Source organism: Heloderma suspectum, chromosome 10 (genome assembly GCF_057233095.1).
Source record: "Heloderma suspectum isolate Gila_16-S chromosome 10, 16-S_ref, whole genome shotgun sequence".
NCBI classification, from domain to species: domain Eukaryota; kingdom Metazoa; phylum Chordata; class Lepidosauria; order Squamata; family Helodermatidae; genus Heloderma; species Heloderma suspectum.
Genome location: NC_139467.1, coordinates 35,833,919 through 35,854,995, shown reverse-complemented (window position 1 = coordinate 35,854,995; position 21,077 = coordinate 35,833,919). Strand labels below are relative to the sequence as shown.

Below are 21,077 nucleotides of genomic sequence, written 5' to 3'. Positions count from 1 at the left end.
CACGTCTGCGCTGCCTCGGAGGCAGCGTTGGGAAGCCCCATCCTCCGCGCTTGCAAGAGGAGTGCGGAGTGGCTGAAAAAGGGCGGGGCTGGGGGTGTTCTGGGGTGGGGAGAGCAGATCTGCCTGTACGACACAGCCTTCTCTCCCGCTTGGCCCACCGTGGCTAGATAGCCGAAAACATCTGTCTAGCAGAAAAAGCAGGGCAGGAGAGGTGCGGAGGGAACAATTCTGCCCCCCCCCCCCCCGCTTCTCCTGCCCTGCTTTGGATAGGTGGTCGCCACCGAGTTCGGAGGCAGCCGCCTAACTAGATAGGATTGTGCCCTAAATAAATAAGTCACCTGGCAGCCATCTTTATGCCACTTTTATGCTGCTACCTCCCAACATGCAAAGTGCTGAGGCCAAGATGAGCTGGACTGGACTGGGTCAGCCGGAGCAACTTTCCGGTGCAACACTGCTTAATGTTGTAAAACAATATGGGTGGTCCTAACGGGCATGCAAAACAGGCAAAAATAATAAGGCATCCTCCAGAGGTAAAAATAGGGTCAGTGATCTGCCAGAGACAGGGACTAGAAAATGGAGGCTGTGCCTGGTAAGTAGGAAGCACAGCTCTCGCTGCTCCCTGGAGCATGCCCTTTCTCCACTACTGAGAAAGATCACTGGTACGTTCTCAAATTTTCTGCTTCCAAAATTTGCTGACAACTGCACCTTGCAAGAGCGTGTGATGCTTTCGGGGACTGGCTCTGAAAAAGTTTGCGGGTGTTCAAGCCCACCACCTATTTTGAAAAGCCCAGTTCAGCCCTAGAATAGGAGGGGGTGTCTCCGAGAACGTGCACACACACATCTGGGATTCGAAGCTAGATGAGCAGTGGAGCCTGGTATGTTGGGCTCCATTACCTTTCTCCTTAGAAATCAAACACTCCAGATATGGGTGCTAAATCCTGACCGCAAACATTTAACATGCAGCAAATATTTAGTCTTCGCATTCATGGAGGATAATTTTCAGATGGGTTCTCCTGCCTTGCTTCACTTGTGCGTAACCATTCTATGAACTCTGCTCACTTAATGTGAACGTACTGATTCTCCTCTACCAAACATTGTGCTGATTTACCAGCTCTTCCAGACACTGCTCCAGTAGTTGGCGTGAGTGTGGGATGTTTTCTCATCGCTCGGGCTGCTCGTCCTACCAGATGCTGCAGCTATCTTTCTCGACGCGCTATGATGGATAGCCAGCCACGCTGGCTGCTTCGTTTCCACCTCTGCCCAGAAGCTTCATGCGCTAGAACCTTTGGTCCGCCTGCAGATGGCCTGAGCAGAGCAGAGGTTGAAATGCCGTGCCTGCTTACCGGAGGAGATAACAGCTCTCTCGCTCTCTCTGACAGATGCCTGTAAACACACACAAGCCTTTGATGACAGCCCAGCATGACCGCAGATAAAGAGGGCTGTTATAAATGGCCACCTGTTCAGGCATCAGGGCAAAGGGTAGACCTCTGTTAAGTTAGCAGGGAGGCCCACGTGACAACATGGGGTCTGGAAACTTCAGCTAGTCCAAAAAAGGGGCAGCAAGATTGTTAACAGGGACTGGCCAGCAGTGGTGTAGTGGAGGCAGGGCTCGCAGGGACGCAGCCCCAGCACTTTTTCATTAGCAGGGGCTCTGACGTCATCTGCCACCCCCCTCAGAATTCCCTGTTCCCTCTGAGCTTAGCTGCGATCCTCACTGTAGCTGTGGGGGGAATGAATTTTCCAAGCAACAATATATTGTTCCATGTTGGAATGTGAAGTATTTGGAATGACTTGGTCTAGAATGGGCAGTTAAGACCTCTTCGGTTTACCAAAGACGTGCTCCCGGTGGAGGTAGAAACTCCTAGAAATGGTTTGTTGATATGGATCGACACAGCTGCCTGAAATTTTTTGACTGCCCTTGGAGATGGTCACAATGAGCTCCCACATTTCCAAATTTACCACTACACCACTGTGTGTGTGTGTGTGTGTGTGTGTGTGTGTAGTTCAATCCAGCTGGGTGTGTGGACGTTTCTGTTGGAGGGTGAGGGGGAAGATATAACGAAGGAGAGTAGGGAAGGCTAATGGGTAATCTTGGGGTGCTAAGGGAGCATGCAAGGGGGCTGTTTAAATGAGAAGGGATCTGTCCATGCAGGCTGAGTTGAGAGGGTGAAACTTCCATAGAGTATCATATTTTGAAAACCTAAAATGTTTGTGTTTGAGTGAGTGAGTGAGTGAGTGAGTGAGTGAAAAAGATTTTAACACCCCTGCGTTTTTTCTCAGACGTCCAGTTGAGATACCACTGCCTTACTCTCAGCTGCACTGTTTTTGGATCCCAGTTGAAGGCTGTATATCTTACAAGGTTGTATAATCTTAGAAAGGGCATGGCTGTGAGGGGGCGTGGCTGTGGCTGTGACTGTCACGAAGGGATCCTGAACTTCTGAATTTGCCACTACACTACTGCTGGCCAATGAGATCACAATACACCAGTACTTTTTCAGCTGCACTGGCTGTCAGTCCATTTCCAGGCCCGCTTCAAAGTACTGGCATTAACATCCAAAGTCCTAAACAGCTTGGGGCCAGGTTATCTGAAGGATCTCCTCCTCCCGTATGTGCCTGCCCGGACCCTAAGGTCATCTTCAGGGGCCCTTCTCCGTGGGCCCCTGCCAAAGGAAGTGAGGTGGGTGGCTACCAGGAAGAGGGCCTTTTCTGCTGTGGCACCCCAGCTGTGGAATACGCTCCTTCGAGAGGTTCACCTGGCATCTACATTGTACGCCTTCTGGCGCCAGGTGAAGACCTTTATATTCTCCCAGCATGTTAGCGTTTTAGCTTCCTAGTCTTTCGTTCTGGTGTTTTAAATCTGTATTTTAAATTTCTGCATTGCTGCTAGGTCTTATTTTGGTTGTACTGTTATATTGTGGTTTTAAGCTTTCATATTTTATATTGTTTTATGCTGCACTTTGTGGTTTTAATTTTTGTGAACCACCCAGAGAGCATCAACTATTGGGCGGCATAGAAATGAAACAAACAAACAAATACTTACTGTCCCTTGGATGAGCACAGAGCTTATCAACCCTGTGGCAGCTCCAGGTTTTGCAGGGTCCTTGGTGTTGTCGCTGGCTCTTCGCTTGCCACCTCTTTTTGGGCACGGTCTTCACAGACCCCAGAAGGAAAGGGAGAGTGGAGAATGCTTGGCAAGAACAGGTGAACAGGCTGTGATGGCAAGGAAGATTGACAGTGGGCCCAGGGAGCTCCAGGGGTTGGCAAGGGGCCCCTGCTGGGGCATGAGCCTTGGCAAGTGCCCAGTGATAGCGACCCTGTATCAACTCATCAGTTCTCCAACCAATAACTCCAGCTGGTGTGGAACTACACATCACATGCAAACACCTGTGACACCCCGCCCCCCAATGGCTTCTTCAATTATTATGTATGTGTGTTTCTCCAAGGAGCTTAAGGCAATAGCCCCTGGTGTTAACCCTGCCTAAAACCCTGTGTGTCAGGGTGCCCCTGTTGCCCACCGACTTCTCCAATAGCCAGAATCAACACGCAGACAAAAGGGCTGCTTTCCAAGGCTTTAATTCCATTTATCCTAATGAGGCATAAAGATGCTAATTGCTTGAGACTCGGAGAAACTACAAAGGAATGGCCATCTGGGGGTTTCTAAGGGTTAGGACGTCAGTTGATCTCCATTTGGGAAAAATGCGGCAACTCTCTGAACTTAAGGAGTGGGAGGAGAAGATCTCCCCCTCTCCCCTGATGCTTCTCGGCGCAGCTGTTGACGTCGAGCCAATCAGGCTGAGCGTTGAAGCTTGGCCCCTGAAATCTCTCGCTTCTGCCTGCGTCTGCGCCTCATGTCTAAAAGCTCAGGTTGTACCTCCCTTTCCACGCCTGGTTCACTATCGCTCCCAAGGAAGTGAGCGGGGGGGGGCTCCCCCTCCAGCTGTGCCTCTGAAGTCTGAGAGAGTTCCTCCCCCATGAACTGTATCTCCTGCTCAGAATCAGAGCTGCTTTGGGACTCTGTGGGCTCAGCTACAACCGTGACACTGTGAGGCAGATCGGGCTAAGAGAAAATGACTGTTTGAAGGTCACCCAGGCAGCTTAATAGCTGAAGGGGGATTTTAACCTAGATTTCCTTACTCTAAGGACTGATACTCTAACCACTTCAGCATGATCAGAGCAAAGTCACTTCAGGAGGGATGATGTGGAGCAGAGAAGCAGGCAGGGAAACTGTATGCAAGCTCTTTGTCCTCCCCCTCCACTCTGAACGACATCCCCACACGCAGCAACTAGTTTTTCCTTACAATAAACAGCTCTCGAGGTTGTTACAAGCAACTTGTGGTTGGGCCCTGAGATAGCTACCTAGCGAGGCTGCCCCAGCTTTTCTGCAGTTTTCCCCCGGCTCTATTATAAAACATTGAAATGCCTCTGCTAAGGCTTAATTAGCAGGAAATGGAGTTGAGACTGCCATGGTAGCCATGGTGGATGATCTTCGCCTGGGAATCGACAGGGAGAGTGCATTCCTGCTGGCTCTTTTGGATCTCTCAGCAGCATTCAATACCATCGATCATGCTATTCAGTATCTGCATGAAACCGCTGGGAGAGATCATTAGGAGATTTGGGGCTGGGTGTTATCAGTATGCTGATGATGCCCAAATCTATTTCTCCTTAACATCTTTATCCAAGGAAGGAATGACTCCTCTGAAGGACAGCCCGAAGTCCGTAATGGGCTGGATGAGGGAGAACAAGCCGAAGCTGAATCCAGGCAAGACAGAGGTGCTCATTATGAAGGGTCTTGATTCAGGTATTGAGGTCTGTCAGCCAGTTCTGGATGGGGTTTGCGCTGGCTGGCTGGCGAATGTTGGGAGTTGTAGGACTTTTCTCTGGCTAAACATGCATAGGATTGCACCCTAAAGCTACAATATGCTGATATTATGGCCACAGCCCTTTTGCCTTTGACTCCACCCCCTTTCCCAGTTGCTTGGGGGATTCCCAACTTTTGTCTTTCTGGCTCCATTGTCCCCATTCTCAAAGGTTGAAGTGCCTCTCCTAAGGCTTCAATGCTGGCAGGAAGAGCTTTCAGCTAAAATATGCTGGTGTTTTTTTGCATTTTTGCCCCCACCCTTTTGTCTTCTGCTCCACCCCCTTTGCCTTCCTCCCCTCCCACCACTGGAATGCAACCCCCAAGAGCTTCTTGGAGGGGAAGGGGAGGAAGCTCAGAATGAATCGTATCCTGGCCTCTCCAGTCTCCTCCCTTACCCGCCCACCGGAATAGGGCCCACTTTTCCCCCTCTCCAAGGTCAATTTTCCAGGGTCGGAGAGGCAGCTGGCACATTCCCTCTGCAAGGGGGAAGACAGAGATCTGCACTGTCTCTGATCCCAGAAGCAGCTTTATGAGCCATCCTGTGGTCCCTGGGACACTCGCCCTGGGACCATAGGATTGCTTCCTAAACTAGCTTTGGACTGGACAGCCCTTCAAATAGAGGGTGCCTTGAAACAGAGGATTGTCCTCTATAAAGTAGGACACACAGACACCAGGAGCACTTAACAATAGCACCGTTAACATAACCTTGTTCCAGACACTTTGGTCCCAGGAAGAAAAGTCGAAATGACTCTCTGCCTCCCACTGGCTCTGAACTTGTAAAAGAGTGGTGCAAAGAAACAGAGACTGGATGCAGAAAAATGCCACGCACAGAGCCCGGAATGTGACATCCCATGCTCAGGATTCAAATGGTGTCATAGCAAGGCCAGCCCTGAAGTCTAACAAGTCAGCCAGAATCAGATGGTTCTGTGTAACTTGCCAAGGAGCAGATGCTGCCGGGTGTGATGTAGAACTGCGTAATAACACGTGATAACAAGGGATAGCCGTAAATGCTGTGGAACAGGTTACGTTTGAGGGCTGAGCGTGCTGGAGGGCAGATATACACCTAGGAAAAAGCGCAGGGTATGCCAAGAGCTGTTACCACATAATAGCGTTACAGTCACGCAACGTGAAAGGATGATCTTTTCTCTTGGCTTTTATCGATAGCTAAAGATCCATCTGTTTGATATGACTCAGGTTTTGTCACTCAGGCTGAAGAAATCATGACAGACTTACCCAGTGCCAAGTTTCTGAGGGCCTTTGGGTAATACACTCTGAATGAGCCGGCTTCCTCAAATGAGTCTACCTTCTGCTGCTATTGTCACCAGCTCCTCCTCCTTCTCCTTCTCCTCACTGCTACCACCTGCTTGCTTGGCAGGCAGAGAGCCGGTGAGCCGGCAGGCCGGGGCATCTCCTGCTCCTCCTTCTCACCACCTCCGCTGTCTGGGCCAGAGCGAGAGGCAGGGGAACAGGCAGGCTGCAATGAGGAGGAGGAGGAACAACTCCAGGGGGCTCTGGTCCTCAGCGGGTGCCCAACCATGTCTACTCTTGACCCCAGCCCTGGACTTACCTCAAGTAAAAACAAACCAGCCTACAACGCCTCCCAACAACTTTGAAAACTGAAAGAACGTTGAGTGGCTTTTTACAGAAACAAAAGGTTTGCTTCATCACCAGAAGAATGTCTCATCTACATTGTCAGCTGAGTTTCAGGCACACTTGAGAAGAACGTTGTCATCCCTGGAATGCCGGTGGGGAGAGCCACGGACGCTGCGATGGGCCTGCAAAGACGCGCTTGGTCCTCCTTTCTTCATAATCACAGGAGATGCTGGCCCGATGCTGGCTTCCTCTAAAATTACTCTCGAGTGAGAACACACCAAGAGGGACAGGTCTCTTAGGTTAATGAGCCCCACAGTTGAAGGAGTGACTACATAAAAATAATGGTATGCTGTCGCTAGGGAGATTTGCCTGGCTACGCTGGGTGATTTCTTCTTGTTGCCAAGGAAAGCGTGTTCATTCAGAAAGGGTCTGCCCGCTCCTCAAGGCTCCTGAGCTGTTGAGTGGGTGATATTCTTGTAATCATCAGTAAGGCCAAACCTGCCTGGGAGGGCAGTTCCCCAATTATTTTCCCCTGGGGGTGGGAAAACTGAATCATAGAATCATAGAATAGTAGGGTTGGAAGGGGCCTACAAGGCCATCGAGTCCAAATGACAGTGATTGGGTGTGAATCATTTTGAGCAGACACAAGCGGCAGGGAGGGAAAGTGTTAAGCAACTCTGTCCCTCCTCAACCCACCCTGACTCATCTGATCTTCTGATGAAGATCAGATCCTCTCCATTGTTGGTTTTCATTTTATATATATAAACATCCCAAGGAAGAAACACAAAAATGCCCATTATGGGTTCTTTTGGCCCCAGAGTTGCCTCGCTCGTTCATGCATTTGTTTATTTTCAACTCGTATTCACCGCTTTTAAAGATAAACTAGTGCAAATCCAATGTTGCCATGGGGGCTAGTAGTTTGAGAATGATTGGATAAAAACATGTTTGCCTGTTTCCCTTGCAACTAGGACAACTTTACCGTTTCTTGACATTTGAGGTCAAAAACACGTGATGTAGGATTGTTCTTTCTCTTCTCCCTCTGGTGTCCTTTCAGCTCTTTCTCCTCAGCTTCTCTTCCTCCTACTCTAATACCAGCTGACTTCAGCCCCTTCCCCACATTCTGTGCCTGTCCTTTCACTGGCCCAGCCCTCTAAGAGCTCATAGGAGTAAGCATTATTATACTTGCATACACACACTTGTCCCATGCTACATTACATGCAAAGTGTGGGGCATACACATTAACCTGCCCTTTCCCTCATCTCTCTCCCTTCCCAAGCTGCCCAAAGCTCGAGCTTTCAACTTTTTCGAAGTTTCAAAATTTTCTGCACGTCTGCACTGCTCAAACTTCCGTTTTTTAAAAAATGAGCAAAATCAGTCTGGTAGATCTCTAGTAATAAGCCTTACACTACTGTATTGTTATATAAGATATCTTTGGAAAGCAGCTTAGGGTGCACTCCTATGCATGTTCAGACAGAAAAAGTCCTCCAGGTCCCAGCATTCCCCAGCCAGCTTTTTTTCCCTACAACTGGACTTTTTTCTACAACACAAAATGTTGCAGTGTGGAGAACTCATGTTCAGGGTTCCAGTGAGCCAGCCATGCCCTCTGCTGTGATACTCCATTCTATTCTCTCCCCCATCTTGTTTTTGATCCCCCCACAAAAGTCAATATTCCTCGGACACTGTGCATGCTCAGTCCTCACTGGAATGTTTTTTATGTGTCTCCCCAGTACAGGATTCCCCTCCCCCCCAAAAAGCTTTGTATTCTGCAAACTTTAGGGGTTTCCCAGAGCCTGCTGGTAGCTCCCTCTTGTGTATGAGTGGTGCAGTTTTGGCTACCTAAGCAAGGGCACTCACTCCTGAATATCAAAAATGGAGAGAATGATTAAGAACAGTCCAATCAAATACAGAATAAAATCGCATGGGTATAAAATCTAAGAGCTTCTGTAGAAACAGAAGCTATCAATTATTTTAAATTGGTTTTGAGGGCCCTTGGGCACAGCGCCCTGAATTCCCCACCCCCTTCCTCAGGGCTTTCCTATGTGAGATTTATAACCTGCATCTTTACCGAAGTTTCCAGATTCCTTGCAGCATTAAGATTGGCTGATTTACGTGTGTTTTTTTCCGCGTTTTTTTCTCTGCCTTTCTCGATGTTTCATTACACAACCACTAGATAGTGCTGTGGTATAGCAGAATTGTGCAATTACATGAGACTCTAATTCCGCCGTTTCTAAATAATATCAGACTTTCATCAGTCTAAAAAAAGCCAGGGAAATGGTTGCAAAGAGCGGGAGAGGCCCTGAAGGATGACATTGGGTGGATCCACAGTTGGCTACAGAATCAGACTCAAAGAGTGCTTATCAATGGTATCTTCTCAAACTGGGGAGAGGTAACAAGCGGGGTACCGCAGAGCTCAGTCCTGGGCCCAGTGCTCTTCAACATATTAATGATTTGGATGAGGAGGTGCAGGGAATGCTTATCAAATTTGCAGATGACACAAAATTGGGTGGGATAGCTAATACGCTGGAAGACAGAAATTCAAAGTGATCTTGGTAGGCTGGAACGCTGGGCAGAAAACAACAGAATGAAATTTAATAGGGATAAATGCCAAGCTCTGAACCTAGGAAAAAGAAAGCAAATGCACAGTTACAAGATGGGGGAGGCTTGGCTCAACAATACTACAAGCAAGAAGGATCTTGGAATTGTTGTAGATCACGAGCTGAATATGAGCCAGCAATGTGATGTGGATACAAAAAAGGCAAATGCTATTTTGGGCTGTGTTAATAGAGGGATAGCTTTCAAATCCCGTGACGTACTAGTACCCCTCTACTCAGCACTGGTTAGGCCTCATCTGGAGTACCGTGTCCAGTTCTGGCCACCACACTTTAAGAAGGATGCAAACAGACTGGAGAGGGTTCAGAGGAGGGCAACGAAGATGATCAGGGGACTGGAAACAAAGCCCTACGAGGAGAGACTGAAAGAACTGGGCATGTTTAGCCTTGAGAAGAGAAGACTGGGGGTGGGGGGGATATGACAGCGCTCTTCAAGTACTTGAAAGGTTGTCACAGAGAGGAAGGCCAAGATCTCTTCTCGATCACCCCAGAGTGCAGGACACAGAAGAATGGGCTGAAGTTACAGGAAGCCAGATTCCGGCTGAACATCAGGAAGAACTTCACAGCAGTGAAAGGCAGATTCATGGAGGGAGGGGACCCATCAGGACATACGACAATGGGACCAGTTACCTAGGGAGGTAGTGGGCTCTCCCACACTGGAGGCATTCAAGATGAGGCTGGACAGCCATCTGTCAGGGATGCTCTGACTTGGATTCCTGCGTTGAGCAGGGGTTTGGACGCTATGGTCTTGTAGGCCCCTTCCAAGCCTACTGTTCTATGATTCTAAGACTACAGTGAGTGAACAATCATGAGTGCACAATAAGCCTCGTGTAGAAAGGCTGTCAGTGATTCTGCCTTCGCCATTGTCACCACCTGCTATTGCTCCTCGTCCTCGTTGCTATCATTTGCTTGCCTGACAGGCAGAGCCACTGAACATGGAGGCAGCAGCATCTACTGTTCCTCATGTAGTCTGGGCCAGAGCAAGAGGCAGGTGAACAAGCAGGCTGCCATGGCAAAGAGGAGGAGCAACTCCAGGGAGGCCCTGCTGGGGTGTGGGCCCTCGGCAGCTGCCCAACCATGCCTACCCTTATTCACTGGCTCTGTTCCTAGTCTTCAGTTGAAATCTGTTTCCCTGCAATTTCCACTCATTGGATCTAGTCTTCCCTTCTGGAGCAACAGAGAATAAGCCTGGTCCATTATTTGCCTCTACACAAGCTCTTGAAAGGTACCAGAAATGGATCAAATGTGGATGTAATAAAAATGGAGTGATCTTGCTATCAGGATTTCATGTAGAAATCTGTGTCAAAAGAGGTTTCCAGATATTTACGGAGCAGAGGGGAGATTTGTCATAATTGTACTGTTATTTCCTGTATTGCCAGAATTGACCACAGTTTATGTAAACCTAAAACAATAGGGCGATGTCTGTGGCCAACATCAGGTGACCAGGAAGTGACAGGAAAATTCCATAGCATGAACAGAGGAAGAAATGTCCACTTTCGATGTTTGCGCCCATACGCTGCCCTTCCTCTTCCTCCCTTATCTGGTCTGCGTCTCCCTAACAACAAATCTAGGTTTCTGTACCTAAAACCTTCTGAGAGAGACTGCCTTTTAAACTTCCTCCACAGGGAAGTTGTGAGTGACTTTTTTCCCCCAGGAGAAACATTTAAGTTCACACAAAAGTCTGGCCAGCTGATGGAACAACTGCTGAGAAAGAGAATTTTGGTGCTGGATAACAGTGACGTCAAATGGAAACTCAGCTGCCGTAAAGGAGTTGATGTGACCAAACACTAGAAATAATTTGCCCTCTAAGCCCCAACAGGTGTCAAGGGCTTGGAATCTGATTGCCAAGTCCCACAGGACAAATGCCCCCAATACCCCAGAGTCATGTTCTTCCCAAGAAATTTTTTGCCAAATTCCTTTGCTCAGATCCAGCTGTCATAGATATTCTAGAACAAAAATCCCCCCCACCCCCAGTTCTGATGCTCAGCTACCTTTGTTCAGGGTATTAGAATTCTTTAGTCTAAGAATATGCTTGGATAAATGCACTGGCACCAATCCAGAGAAGATAATCCACATATGGGAGCAGGAACCGCAACAATAAATGAGATGTGTATCCATTTTAAGTTGTCTATTACTCCCTGCTCCTGCCCGATAGATGCACATTCAGATGTGTATTTGAATGCACATTTCTATCAACATTTGGATGGAGAGGGGGATGCAACTGAATGTGCATCCCAAGCAATGCAGGGCAGATAGGCAACTTCTGCATTCACATAATCTTTGGATGCACATAGGATTTACACTCGTAGTTCCTGGAATGTACCTGGAAAGACTTCTCTGGATCAGGGGGCCTCTCCACACCAGGCTGTTAGGCCTGCAACTTACTGGGGCTTCTGCTTCTGGATTCTTTGTGAGATTAAGATTGGCTCCTTCCACAGGCTCTTTTCTGGGACTTACTTTGTCTGCAAGTTCTACTTGTTTCATTATACAGCCACTAGATGGAGCCATGTTATAGTGGAACTGTACAATTTCACACAGCCATTAAAACAGATTTACATTTATTACTGCATTATCTCTGATCTTTTAAAAACCAGGATAAAGGTCAGAAAGTGCAGGGGACACCCTGGAGGTTGACAACATAGTGTAAAGGACCTGCAAACTTCTTTGAGTGACCAATCATGAGCGTGCAATAAAAGCCTTGTATAGAAATGTTCAGGGTGTCTAAGTTTAGCCAAGATGTTTTATTTAATGGCCATGGCAGCAGCTAGGATTTTGGTGTTGTGTTCTCAGTGGGACACAAATTAAAGAAATCTTTTAAAGTAGTTGTATGAATCTGCATTGATTAATTCATTAACCAATCAAACTGGCAATTTCCATGTGGGATTGAAACCGCATGCTGTGTATGTGTCAGGGCTGGGGTGGGGAGAGGGCAATCAAACCCTTAGTTCTTGAAAACCCAGAATTCAGGGTTTTCCCAGCAGCTGTGAAAGGCCTTTAACTTAAGGCCTTTTAGAAAATGTTCTGCTCAAAGAGAGGGCACTGAATATACTTAGAGACACTCAAGGCTTTTCTACATGAGGCTGTTAATCCACTGTATCTACTTTTGGTATTGTCCCTGAATTAAGATCTGGGCACTACATGAAGCATGTTTCCTTTCCTGCTTTTCCACTTCATAACCTCTAGGTGGCACTGTGGTATAGTGGAATGCTGCAAAGCCACAAGTGAAAGAAACTTTTTTCTGTTTTTACAATTAAATACCACATTTTCCCTGGTATAAAAAAGTTGCTGAAAGTGCTTTTTAGATACAGAAATGAAACGAGAGGGTCATGTTGTCATCTAAAGAACCCGTAAACAACCGTGACTAGGAAATGACAAAAGAAAAGGCGGTAACCCTAAGAGTAAACAAAAATATGAACTCCTCTTTAAAGGGGAGTAAGAAACTCTACTTCTGAACGATTTGCTCATGAGAATGCTACCAGACTACGGCCTGATCCACACCTTCCCAGGGTGTATCTATCCATCACAGAAAGCAGAGTGGTTGCACATGAGGAAGATGTGGCCAAGTGAAGCTTTCTGGCATGTGAACACACACAGCAAAACAGGTACATGTGCAACTATTGCATGTGGAGATCTATCCAACATTTTATTTTACAAATTCTACAGGAAAATGCTTTCTGTGTAGTGGATGCATTGTGCCTGAAGAGGCCTTGCTGCTGTCAACAGCGGAAAAGCACTTACAGCTGTTTAGAATAAACAGGCATCTTGTATACACATAACACAATGGTATGATGGTCAGGTGGCCTACTAGAGAGAGGTGGGGAGAGAAGCAACTTTTTCCCAAGTTTTCCGCAGAACATCTTCTTCCAAAATCCTCCCGTCCCAGCGGCTACAATTTTGGGGTGTTCACAGAAGTTATGTTCTCGCTAGATCAAATCTGGGCTGCATGGAAGCAAATAGCAAAATATTGGTCAATACTCCCTCCATTTAATTAGATTTGACACTTTGTGGGATGCTGTGGTCATAATGGAGTGACAAAACCCCAGTCTCATGCTGAGTTCAGCATGCAGCGTTGGCTTGTCACACAACTGATGTAGCCTGCAGTGGGAGTGGAACCAAAAACCAGCCTGGGCTAACAAAAGATCACTCAGCTCCATGATTTTGCAAGCCCTTGGGAGACAGACTCACTGGTGGGCCTCTTTATCAGCAAAGGGAGTAAAATTGGGCAACTTTCACATGCTCTACAAGCACCGATTGGGTCTCATCCTCATAAGAACACCAGAAGAGTTCTGCTGGATCTGACCAAAGAGCCATCCAGGCCTGCTTCCGGCCATCAGCAACCAAATGCCTCTGGAAAGTCCACAAGCAGGTAGCACATGAGGGAAACAGGCCTCTGTCACTGTGGCTCCCCACACACTGCTATTCAGGAGCATATCACCCCTGAAACCAGAGGCCCCCTGCTTTCATGCTTCGAGGGATTTTCTGCACATTGCAGGGAACTCTGAAGCACAATCCCAAATTGCTGCCCTGGGGCGGCTTCCTTCCTATAAGGTAGCCTGTTCCCAGAAGAGTAACTCACACAGAAACACAGACGTGGGGGAGGAGGCTACTCTGAGAGAGACCAACAGTGCTTGAATTAGGGGGGGCGAAGGGAGGTGAGCCCTTAAAGCAGGGATGGGGAACCTTCGGCATGCAGGCCTAATCCAGCCTTTGGAAATTCCCCATCTGGCCCATGGCCCTGCCCACTCTCCTTTACAAGCCTAGAGGCTACCAGGTGGTTGGGGAAGTGGCGGGAAGCAGAATCCCTTGTTATCTCCAACCACAAACTGGAGATAACAAGGGGATTCCCCTTGGGGAGGGGTGCATGCTGAGTGCTGTGCACTTGGCCAGTTCTCGCAGGATCTCCTACAAGCACTGGCCAAGTGCTCTTCACTCCCGTTTCTCGTTCCATGTGTGGGAATCGAGAAGCAGGAGTAAAGGTGGCAGGGTCCCTGCAAGTGATGGTGGAGTTCCTTCCCTTCCCACACTGCTTGCTGCCCCAAACCATGCCCCCCATAGCCTTTGAAAAACAGTATTTTAAGGAGGTGCGGGATGTGTGTGTCACAAAAGGTATGGCGTTCAGGCTCCCTCTGCCCACCCCCACCCTGTAATTCAATCACTCAATATCTGGAGAGACATCTTGATTAAACAAAACAGTGCAGAGCTTGAGAACTAATTGACCTCCTTAGCGCAACTAGGCAATTAACCACAGAGAGAAAGGAGAGATCCAGGCAGGGGGAGCCTTGAATAATGTTAGGGAGGCCCAAACATGGCCTCTCCCCATGCCTTCTAAAACAGTTAAGAGGTCAACACAACAGGTAGGTGGGCTTGGGGGGCTGCCTCTCCCCCCACCCCTTGTAATTCAAGCACTGGAAGGCAAATCTTGCCTCTGAATTAAAATTGGAAACAGGCTTCATCGCTACACCTCCCCAAGGGTTGCTTTTAAGAGTGCATAAAAATAACCCTTTTTGCCAAGGCATCGCAAGGCATTTCGCCGCCTGAGCCAAAGAGCAAGATGGCATCCTGCCCATCACCACCCCGACTCCACAAGCAGACCAGAACCGGCAGTGGAGTCTTACTTCAACCAGGGCAACCGGGCAGCATCCTCCACCGCTCTTGAGGACAGCCGGCTAGTTTAGGGGGCAGAGGGCAGCCACGAGGCACACAGAGCTCTGTCCTCCTAACATTTTGCCACAGCTTCTCATCCCCCCCTCCCAGTGTCTGCCTCCAGAGGCAGCTACCGCCTTCTCTCTGCCTAATGGGGGGGGGGGCGCTCTTTCAGTCCGAGGGCCAAATTCCATTTAGGAGAAGCTCTTGGGCTACATTCCCATGGTGGGTGGGGCCAAAGGCAAAGGGCTAGCTTCCAAACCTCCAGAATACCAGCATATTTTAGTTTACAGCTCTTAGTGGCAGGTACTAAGCCTTTGAAGAGGCATTTCAACCTCTGAGAGTGTGGAAAATGCACAAACCCCAGGAAAACACTAAAAGTGCAGACAAGGGCAACTAAGGGCGCAATCCAATGGGGGTAGTTGGCTGCCTCTGAACTCGGAGGCAACCGCCTATCCAATGCAGGGCTGGCGGAGTGCAGAGGGCATCTTCTCCTCCGTGCTCCAGCTGCCCTGCATTCCTGGCTAGATGGCTGATTTCGGCTGTCGAGCCGCAGGATTTCGAAGCGGAGAGGGGGGGGACCAGATGACACATAGGAAGCATTGTACTGGCACTTCCCCACTCCCCGCCCCCAGGAATGCCTCCTTTTGCCCTGCTCTGCGCTGCTCTTCCAAATGTGGAACCCAGGGACGATCCGCACTGCCTATGAGGCAGCAGGGGAGAGGAGGCAATCTTCTGGGACCTTGGAGTGCGGGCTCTGAGGTTGGCTCCCAGAAACTGAACAATCCTATAGCCGTCTAGCGGCCATAGGATTGTGCCCTAAAATTATCCAGGGGCTGGAGCATCTCCCCTGTGAGGAAGGTTACAAGAGTTGGGATTGTTTTGCTTAGAAAAAAGGAGGGTAAGGGGAGGCATGATAGAGGTATGTATCAAAGTGATACATGCTGTGGACAAAGCGGATAGGGGGACATTTTTCTCCTTCTCTCAAAATACTAGAACCCAAAGGGGTCATCCATGAAGCTGGTTGGTGGGAGATTCAGGACAGATAAAAGGACTTCTTCACACAGCACATAGTTAAGCTATAGAATTTGCTACCACAGGATGTAGTGAACTTGGCCACCAATTTGGATGGCTTTAAAAGGAGGCGGGACAAATTCCGGGAGGAGAAGGCTATCAATGGCTACCAGTCCTGATGGCCATATGCTACCTCCAGTATCAGAGGCAGTATGCCTATATGCACCAGTTGCTGGGGAACATGGGCAGGAGGGTGGGTTTCCCGTGAGCAGCTGGTTGGCCACTGCGTGAACAGAATGCTGGACTAGATGGGCCCTGGGTCTGATCCAGCAGGGCTCTTCTTATGTTCTTAAATGATTGGGGCGGGGGAAGGTGGCATGGCTTCTGGGGAGGCCCAAACCAGGGTCCCCACAGGGCCAAATTTCCGCCAGCCTGAGGTTCTGCGCGCCCAGCCTCACAACAGGGCCGGCGCTGCTTTGGGGGACCTAAGTCCGAAAGCGCCACGTCTCCTACTTTACTTCTGGAAGCGGCAGCATGCGCCTCAGGCACCCGGAGTTTGAGAGGCGTCAAGTCCGAAGCCTGACCACGCTCCCCCCGGGGCAGGACGGATGCAGCTGGGATTAAGCCGGCTTAAGCGGCCGGGTTGCTTGGGCAGGCCCAGAATACGACGTGGAAGCGGCAAGCGCAGGCGGCCGCGGCTAAAATTAGACGCCGGGCTTCTCCGAGCGCTGCCTGGAAAACGCAGCAGCGCGCAGGCGGCGCGTGACGGCGCCGGGGTGGGTAAGTTGGGGGTGTCTACGAAAGCGCGGCCGCTGATTAGCTCCCCTGGATTCGGGCGTCGCCGCTATGGGCCGCGCGGAGGCGAGGCCGGCTATGCAACGTGTGGGGGGGGGGGTTGTCCCTCAGGGAAAGGGGCGGGGCCCCCGCAAGCGGCGTGTCAATGAAATTCAATCGGCCTCGCGAGGAGCGCACCATTCATGCGCCTTCCCATTCATTCGCCCTCGGCGGCCGAGCGCGCTCTTTCTCGCGGGGAACTGAAAGAAAGCGTAACGATCCGTCCTTATCTGAGCCACTCCGTGTGTCGTTCGGCGTTTTTTCCCGCGCTGGAGGGGAACATAAGAAAAACAGAAGAAGCGATCGAGCAATAAAGGGGAAAATAAAACGGAAAGGAGATCGGGTGTCGCTGGGGTGTGTTGCCAATGGCCAAAGGAGAAGGAGCAGAAAGCGTGTCATCCGCGGGGCTTTTGCAGCAAAGCATCTTAAAACAAGAGGAATTGATCCGTCCCAAGGTAAATCCATGCAATGTAAGGGGGAAAGGGGGTAGCCTCCGTAGGGGGAGGGGGCTGGAAATGCACGGAGTTCCCGGGGAATTTAAAGCTGCAGTTCGAATCCACCGCTGACTCGGAGGAGAGTCGGTGGGGCTTACCCCCGAGGAGGCACGGCTAGGAGGAACAGAGTTGCCCATCCAGCACAGTTGTGGGCGGAGTGGATCCGGATCGTTAAGAGGTGTATGGATCGATCGGAATGTGTGTTTTTAATTTATATTATTTTTAAAGGGGGCCAGGCGTGGTATAGATGGGTGGGGTGGGGGCTAAAGCTTTAGGACAAAGAGAGAGAGCTTGAGGCGTGGGGTGGGAATACTAGACACCCCCCCCCCCCCGGTAACACCCGAATACGGATCGTGGTGTGGAAGTGGCTGCGGCAGATCCATATCCCATCTGGATTGGGGCGGGGGAGGAAGCGGGGACCATTAGCGTCCCATATAAGGTTTATCCCTCCAACTCGGAGAGGGCCCGGTTGGACGGACCATGCCTCTGACGCGAGCCCGGGCAGATCTGAGCCGCTGTGTCAAGGTGAGCCGCTCCCGGTGTAGGGTGGTGCGCGCCTGTCTGTGTCCTACGTGTGAGCGGGGCTAGAAGGGGCGCCGGAGCAACGGGAGTGGGGTTGGCAGCGGGGCGTCGGCTGTTGCTGCGGGGCTCTTCGGGGTGGGCCCCGTTTCAGTTGCAGCGGGGGGTCGGGATGGGGTGCGGAGCCTGCGCGCCTCCCGCTTTGCTCCTTGCCTTGGGTTCCCCCGGCCGCCTTGCGGATCCAACCCCGGAGGAAAAGGGGAAGTTGAAACCTGTCACGGGCCCTCTGAGCCTCTCCGGTTCATTCATGAGAGGCAAGGGCTCTGTTAAAGGGGTCGCGGCCCCTTCTCTGTACGTGTGTTCCACACACACACACACACACACACCCAGTAAAGCCCTGCCGGCTAGCAAAACATATGTTCTTTCTCATTTAATTTATTCTTTTTAAAGCGGGGAGGGAGTTTCCAGTCTCGAGACAAGAGGGTAAAGTGAACGAAACAACCCATTTTAAAATATAGTTTGTGTCCACCTCCCTTTGCCAAACAACCGGTGCATGTTAAAGAAACAATGGGTAGCGAGTGTCCAGTGTTAGCCCTACGTGGAGTAGACCCAGTGAAATGAGACCTGAATTAGTCATGGCTAACTTCAGTCCCACTCATTTCAATGGGTGTACTCTACATCGGACTAACACTGGATACTACCCAATAACCCCTGCTGGTATTTATGTTAGTCGTATAGTGTTGATCTTTATTCCAGGACTTAAAGAACTCACTCTAAGACTCATTCCCCTGGTCTGTGAAACGGGTGTGCAGGCGTGGGTGAAAGTGTGACCTAACCTATCCACCAGGAACTTGTGAGAATGAATGGAATCAGGATTGCAAATAGTTTGGCAAGGTAAATGTGCTGTAGGTTTTATCATTAGATAATAGATACTAACTTTCAGTTGGCCCTGTGTTAAGGGTAGAGCAGAATAAGCCCTATAGAACTTCTGGAATGGGACTGGCACAAAGCAGAGGAGGGGGGGGGTAAAGTTTAAAGGCCCACTGATGGGTATATATATATATATGCAGGACTAAATTGCAAAAGAAGCCGTGTGCTTCAAGGGCATCCAAGGCTACTTCATAATCAGCGTCATGCCACTTTCCCCCCACCCCCAAGGGGAGTGAGTTGGTGCTTTTGGCTTACGTAGTTAACTCCTTGGCTACAAAGAGTTAGAATAATAATGGTGCATGGAAGCAGTGGGTTTGCATGGACTAGAAGTGCTCCAGAGGGCCTGAAACAAAGGTGGGGGTGGGCAAAGGTGAGGCTTTGGACTGCTCTGCTGAAGAAGTCAGAGCTGTGTTCCCTTTGCAACAGAAGGGACAGCTGAGGCTCAGGGGTGCCTTGCCCCAAAGTTTGCCCTATTAGAGTCAGTACCAGGTTTGGCTTGGCGGGCGGGCTGGAAGCCTGCGTGTTGCCTGCTCCGTCCCCCTGAAACCACCTGTTCTCCTCAGTGGACCATAAAAGGCAGGAGGATCCGTATTGCAGGAGCCCCCATGTTGTGCTGGATGTGGGGAGGGTAACTTGATCTTCCATGGGGAGCTGTGGATACAGCATATCTTCTGGAAGAGCACATGCTGGTGCTGTGGAAGTACATGGCCCTCCTTTTTTTAGGCCCCTCCCTTCCCTCTCTTTCTTCCAAGCCAGTTGCCAGTTTCTGGGGAAGCTGCCCCAGCTGTTCTCTCTGTAGATGAACGCAGCTGTTCTGCTAACTTGGCAGCTGCATTGCTTAGTAGAATCAGAGCTGATTGCCTCTGTTGACCGGCCAGAGCTATTGCTTGCCTCCCCCCACCCCACTTCTCACAGAAGTTGTATATTGTACCTGTGGAAGTCCCCATCATGTTTTGTTTTTGCTAGTCTTCTGGGCTCTGTATTGTCTAGATTATAAACTGAGGAAGCTGTATGTCATTCTTATCTCTCTCTTCCGAGTTACTATGTAGATCAGAGTTCGTATGGCCAGGATGCCACCTGGAGCGTGTGCTGGATCCCAGCCACTGACTAAGAGTGCAAGCCAGGAAGTGTGACTGTGTGAGTCTCTTCCCAGGAGCTGCTCCCCATTCAAATCTCACTTCTGCTGAATGAAGACAGATGCATGGCTTCTAAACCTTTAATAGTGGCGTAGAAGAAGGGACTTTAGCAAGTTTAGCTTGTCATGCAAGCCACACCTGCTGAAATCCCCTCTTCTACGCCACTATTAAAGGTGCAGGAGCTGTGTCCTCTCTTGTACCTGAATATCCCGCTTCCGCTATGGATTTGCCAGGTCATCTTTAGCAAGCCTCTGCTCCCATCTGTAATACGGAGAATGATAATATTCGCCTACTTTTTCAGAGCTGTTGTGAAGATTGCCGAGAGAACGTGTGTTTTCAAGGCTGTAAAGCAGGGGCAGGCAGGAGATAGATTGAGATCTGTTGGTAGATCTTGGTGATTTCCAGTAGATCTCCAAGAGTTTGACTTCTGATACTTTAAAGAGAGCAAGCAAAATTCCAAGGAAAACACATCTCTGGCATGGTTGGCTAACTGCTTAACTGTCAGCCTCAGCATTCCTAGTCTGTAGAATGGATGTGCTAATCTATTGTTTTTGGCCAGATCTTTGTTCAGGTATGCTGACCAGTTTTAGAGTGTTGTCTTAGAAGAATTCCTGTTCCCTGGGGGTTGTATATATGTGAAGGAGATATACAGATTTGTAGATTTGTATATATGCCAGTGCATGATTCATAGAATCATAGACTAGTAGGGTTGGAAGGGGCCTATAAGACTATTGAGTCCAACCCCCTGCTCAATGCAGGAATATTTCTGGCATTTCCCTTTGGCCCCCTGAAACTTTAAAAATTACCAGTAAACATCAACATTCACTAAATTTTTAACACAGATATTTTATTTACTTATATTCTGTTTTTTATGTAACATATTCTAGGTTGCTAATAAGCTAATTAAACACCAATCACAATGTAAAAGCTAGAACACCATAACAGGGACATAAAGCCACATCAGTGTCATGGGTGGGTTTTTTTATATAAAGCACAGCTACAGCCACTAGTCAAAAGCCTCCAGGAACAAGTGACTCTTAATGGCCCATCTGAATGCAAGCAGAGAAGGAGCTTTTAGATAAGCTCTGAGCTGCCCCATATTTAAGAAATTCAGTCCAGCCACTCCCTCTGACTAGCTAAACACCTGCTTTCATAAGGATCTAAAATGTAATCTGCAGATCACGACCACATGAGTAGCTCTACCAAACAAAGCTTCGTCATCCCTCCGCCTTTGACTTTCTCCCTGAACACGGTGCTTCCTTTTGAAAGGTGGCAGAGGGGAGTTGTGGACAGACTTACCCAAGCCATTGATGGTGTGTATCAAGTCGCTGGCTTCCAGCAGGATCTGTCCGTTTTCTTGTTGGCCTTCTTCCTCATAGTACAACTTGTAGCCCTGGATTGCCACCGTGTCCTTCAGGTCTTGCTGCCACCTCACCATGATGGTTGT

The 21,077-nt window shown here is 49.3% G+C and overlaps 1 protein-coding gene across 1 annotated transcript in view; it reads left to right on the top strand.

Annotated features, from left to right (window-relative positions):
* The first annotated feature begins 16,603 nt into the window (after positions 1-16,603).
* MFSD2A (MFSD2 lysolipid transporter A, lysophospholipid) overlaps positions 16,604-21,077 on the top strand; it is a 43,505-nt gene continuing 39,031 nt past the window's right edge. The window contains exon 1 of the mRNA XM_084815961.1: positions 16,604-17,006. Coding sequence (XP_084672087.1) covers positions 16,917-17,006 — 90 coding nt within the window. The 5' untranslated portion in view covers positions 16,604-16,916. The remainder of the gene's footprint in view (positions 17,007-21,077) is intronic.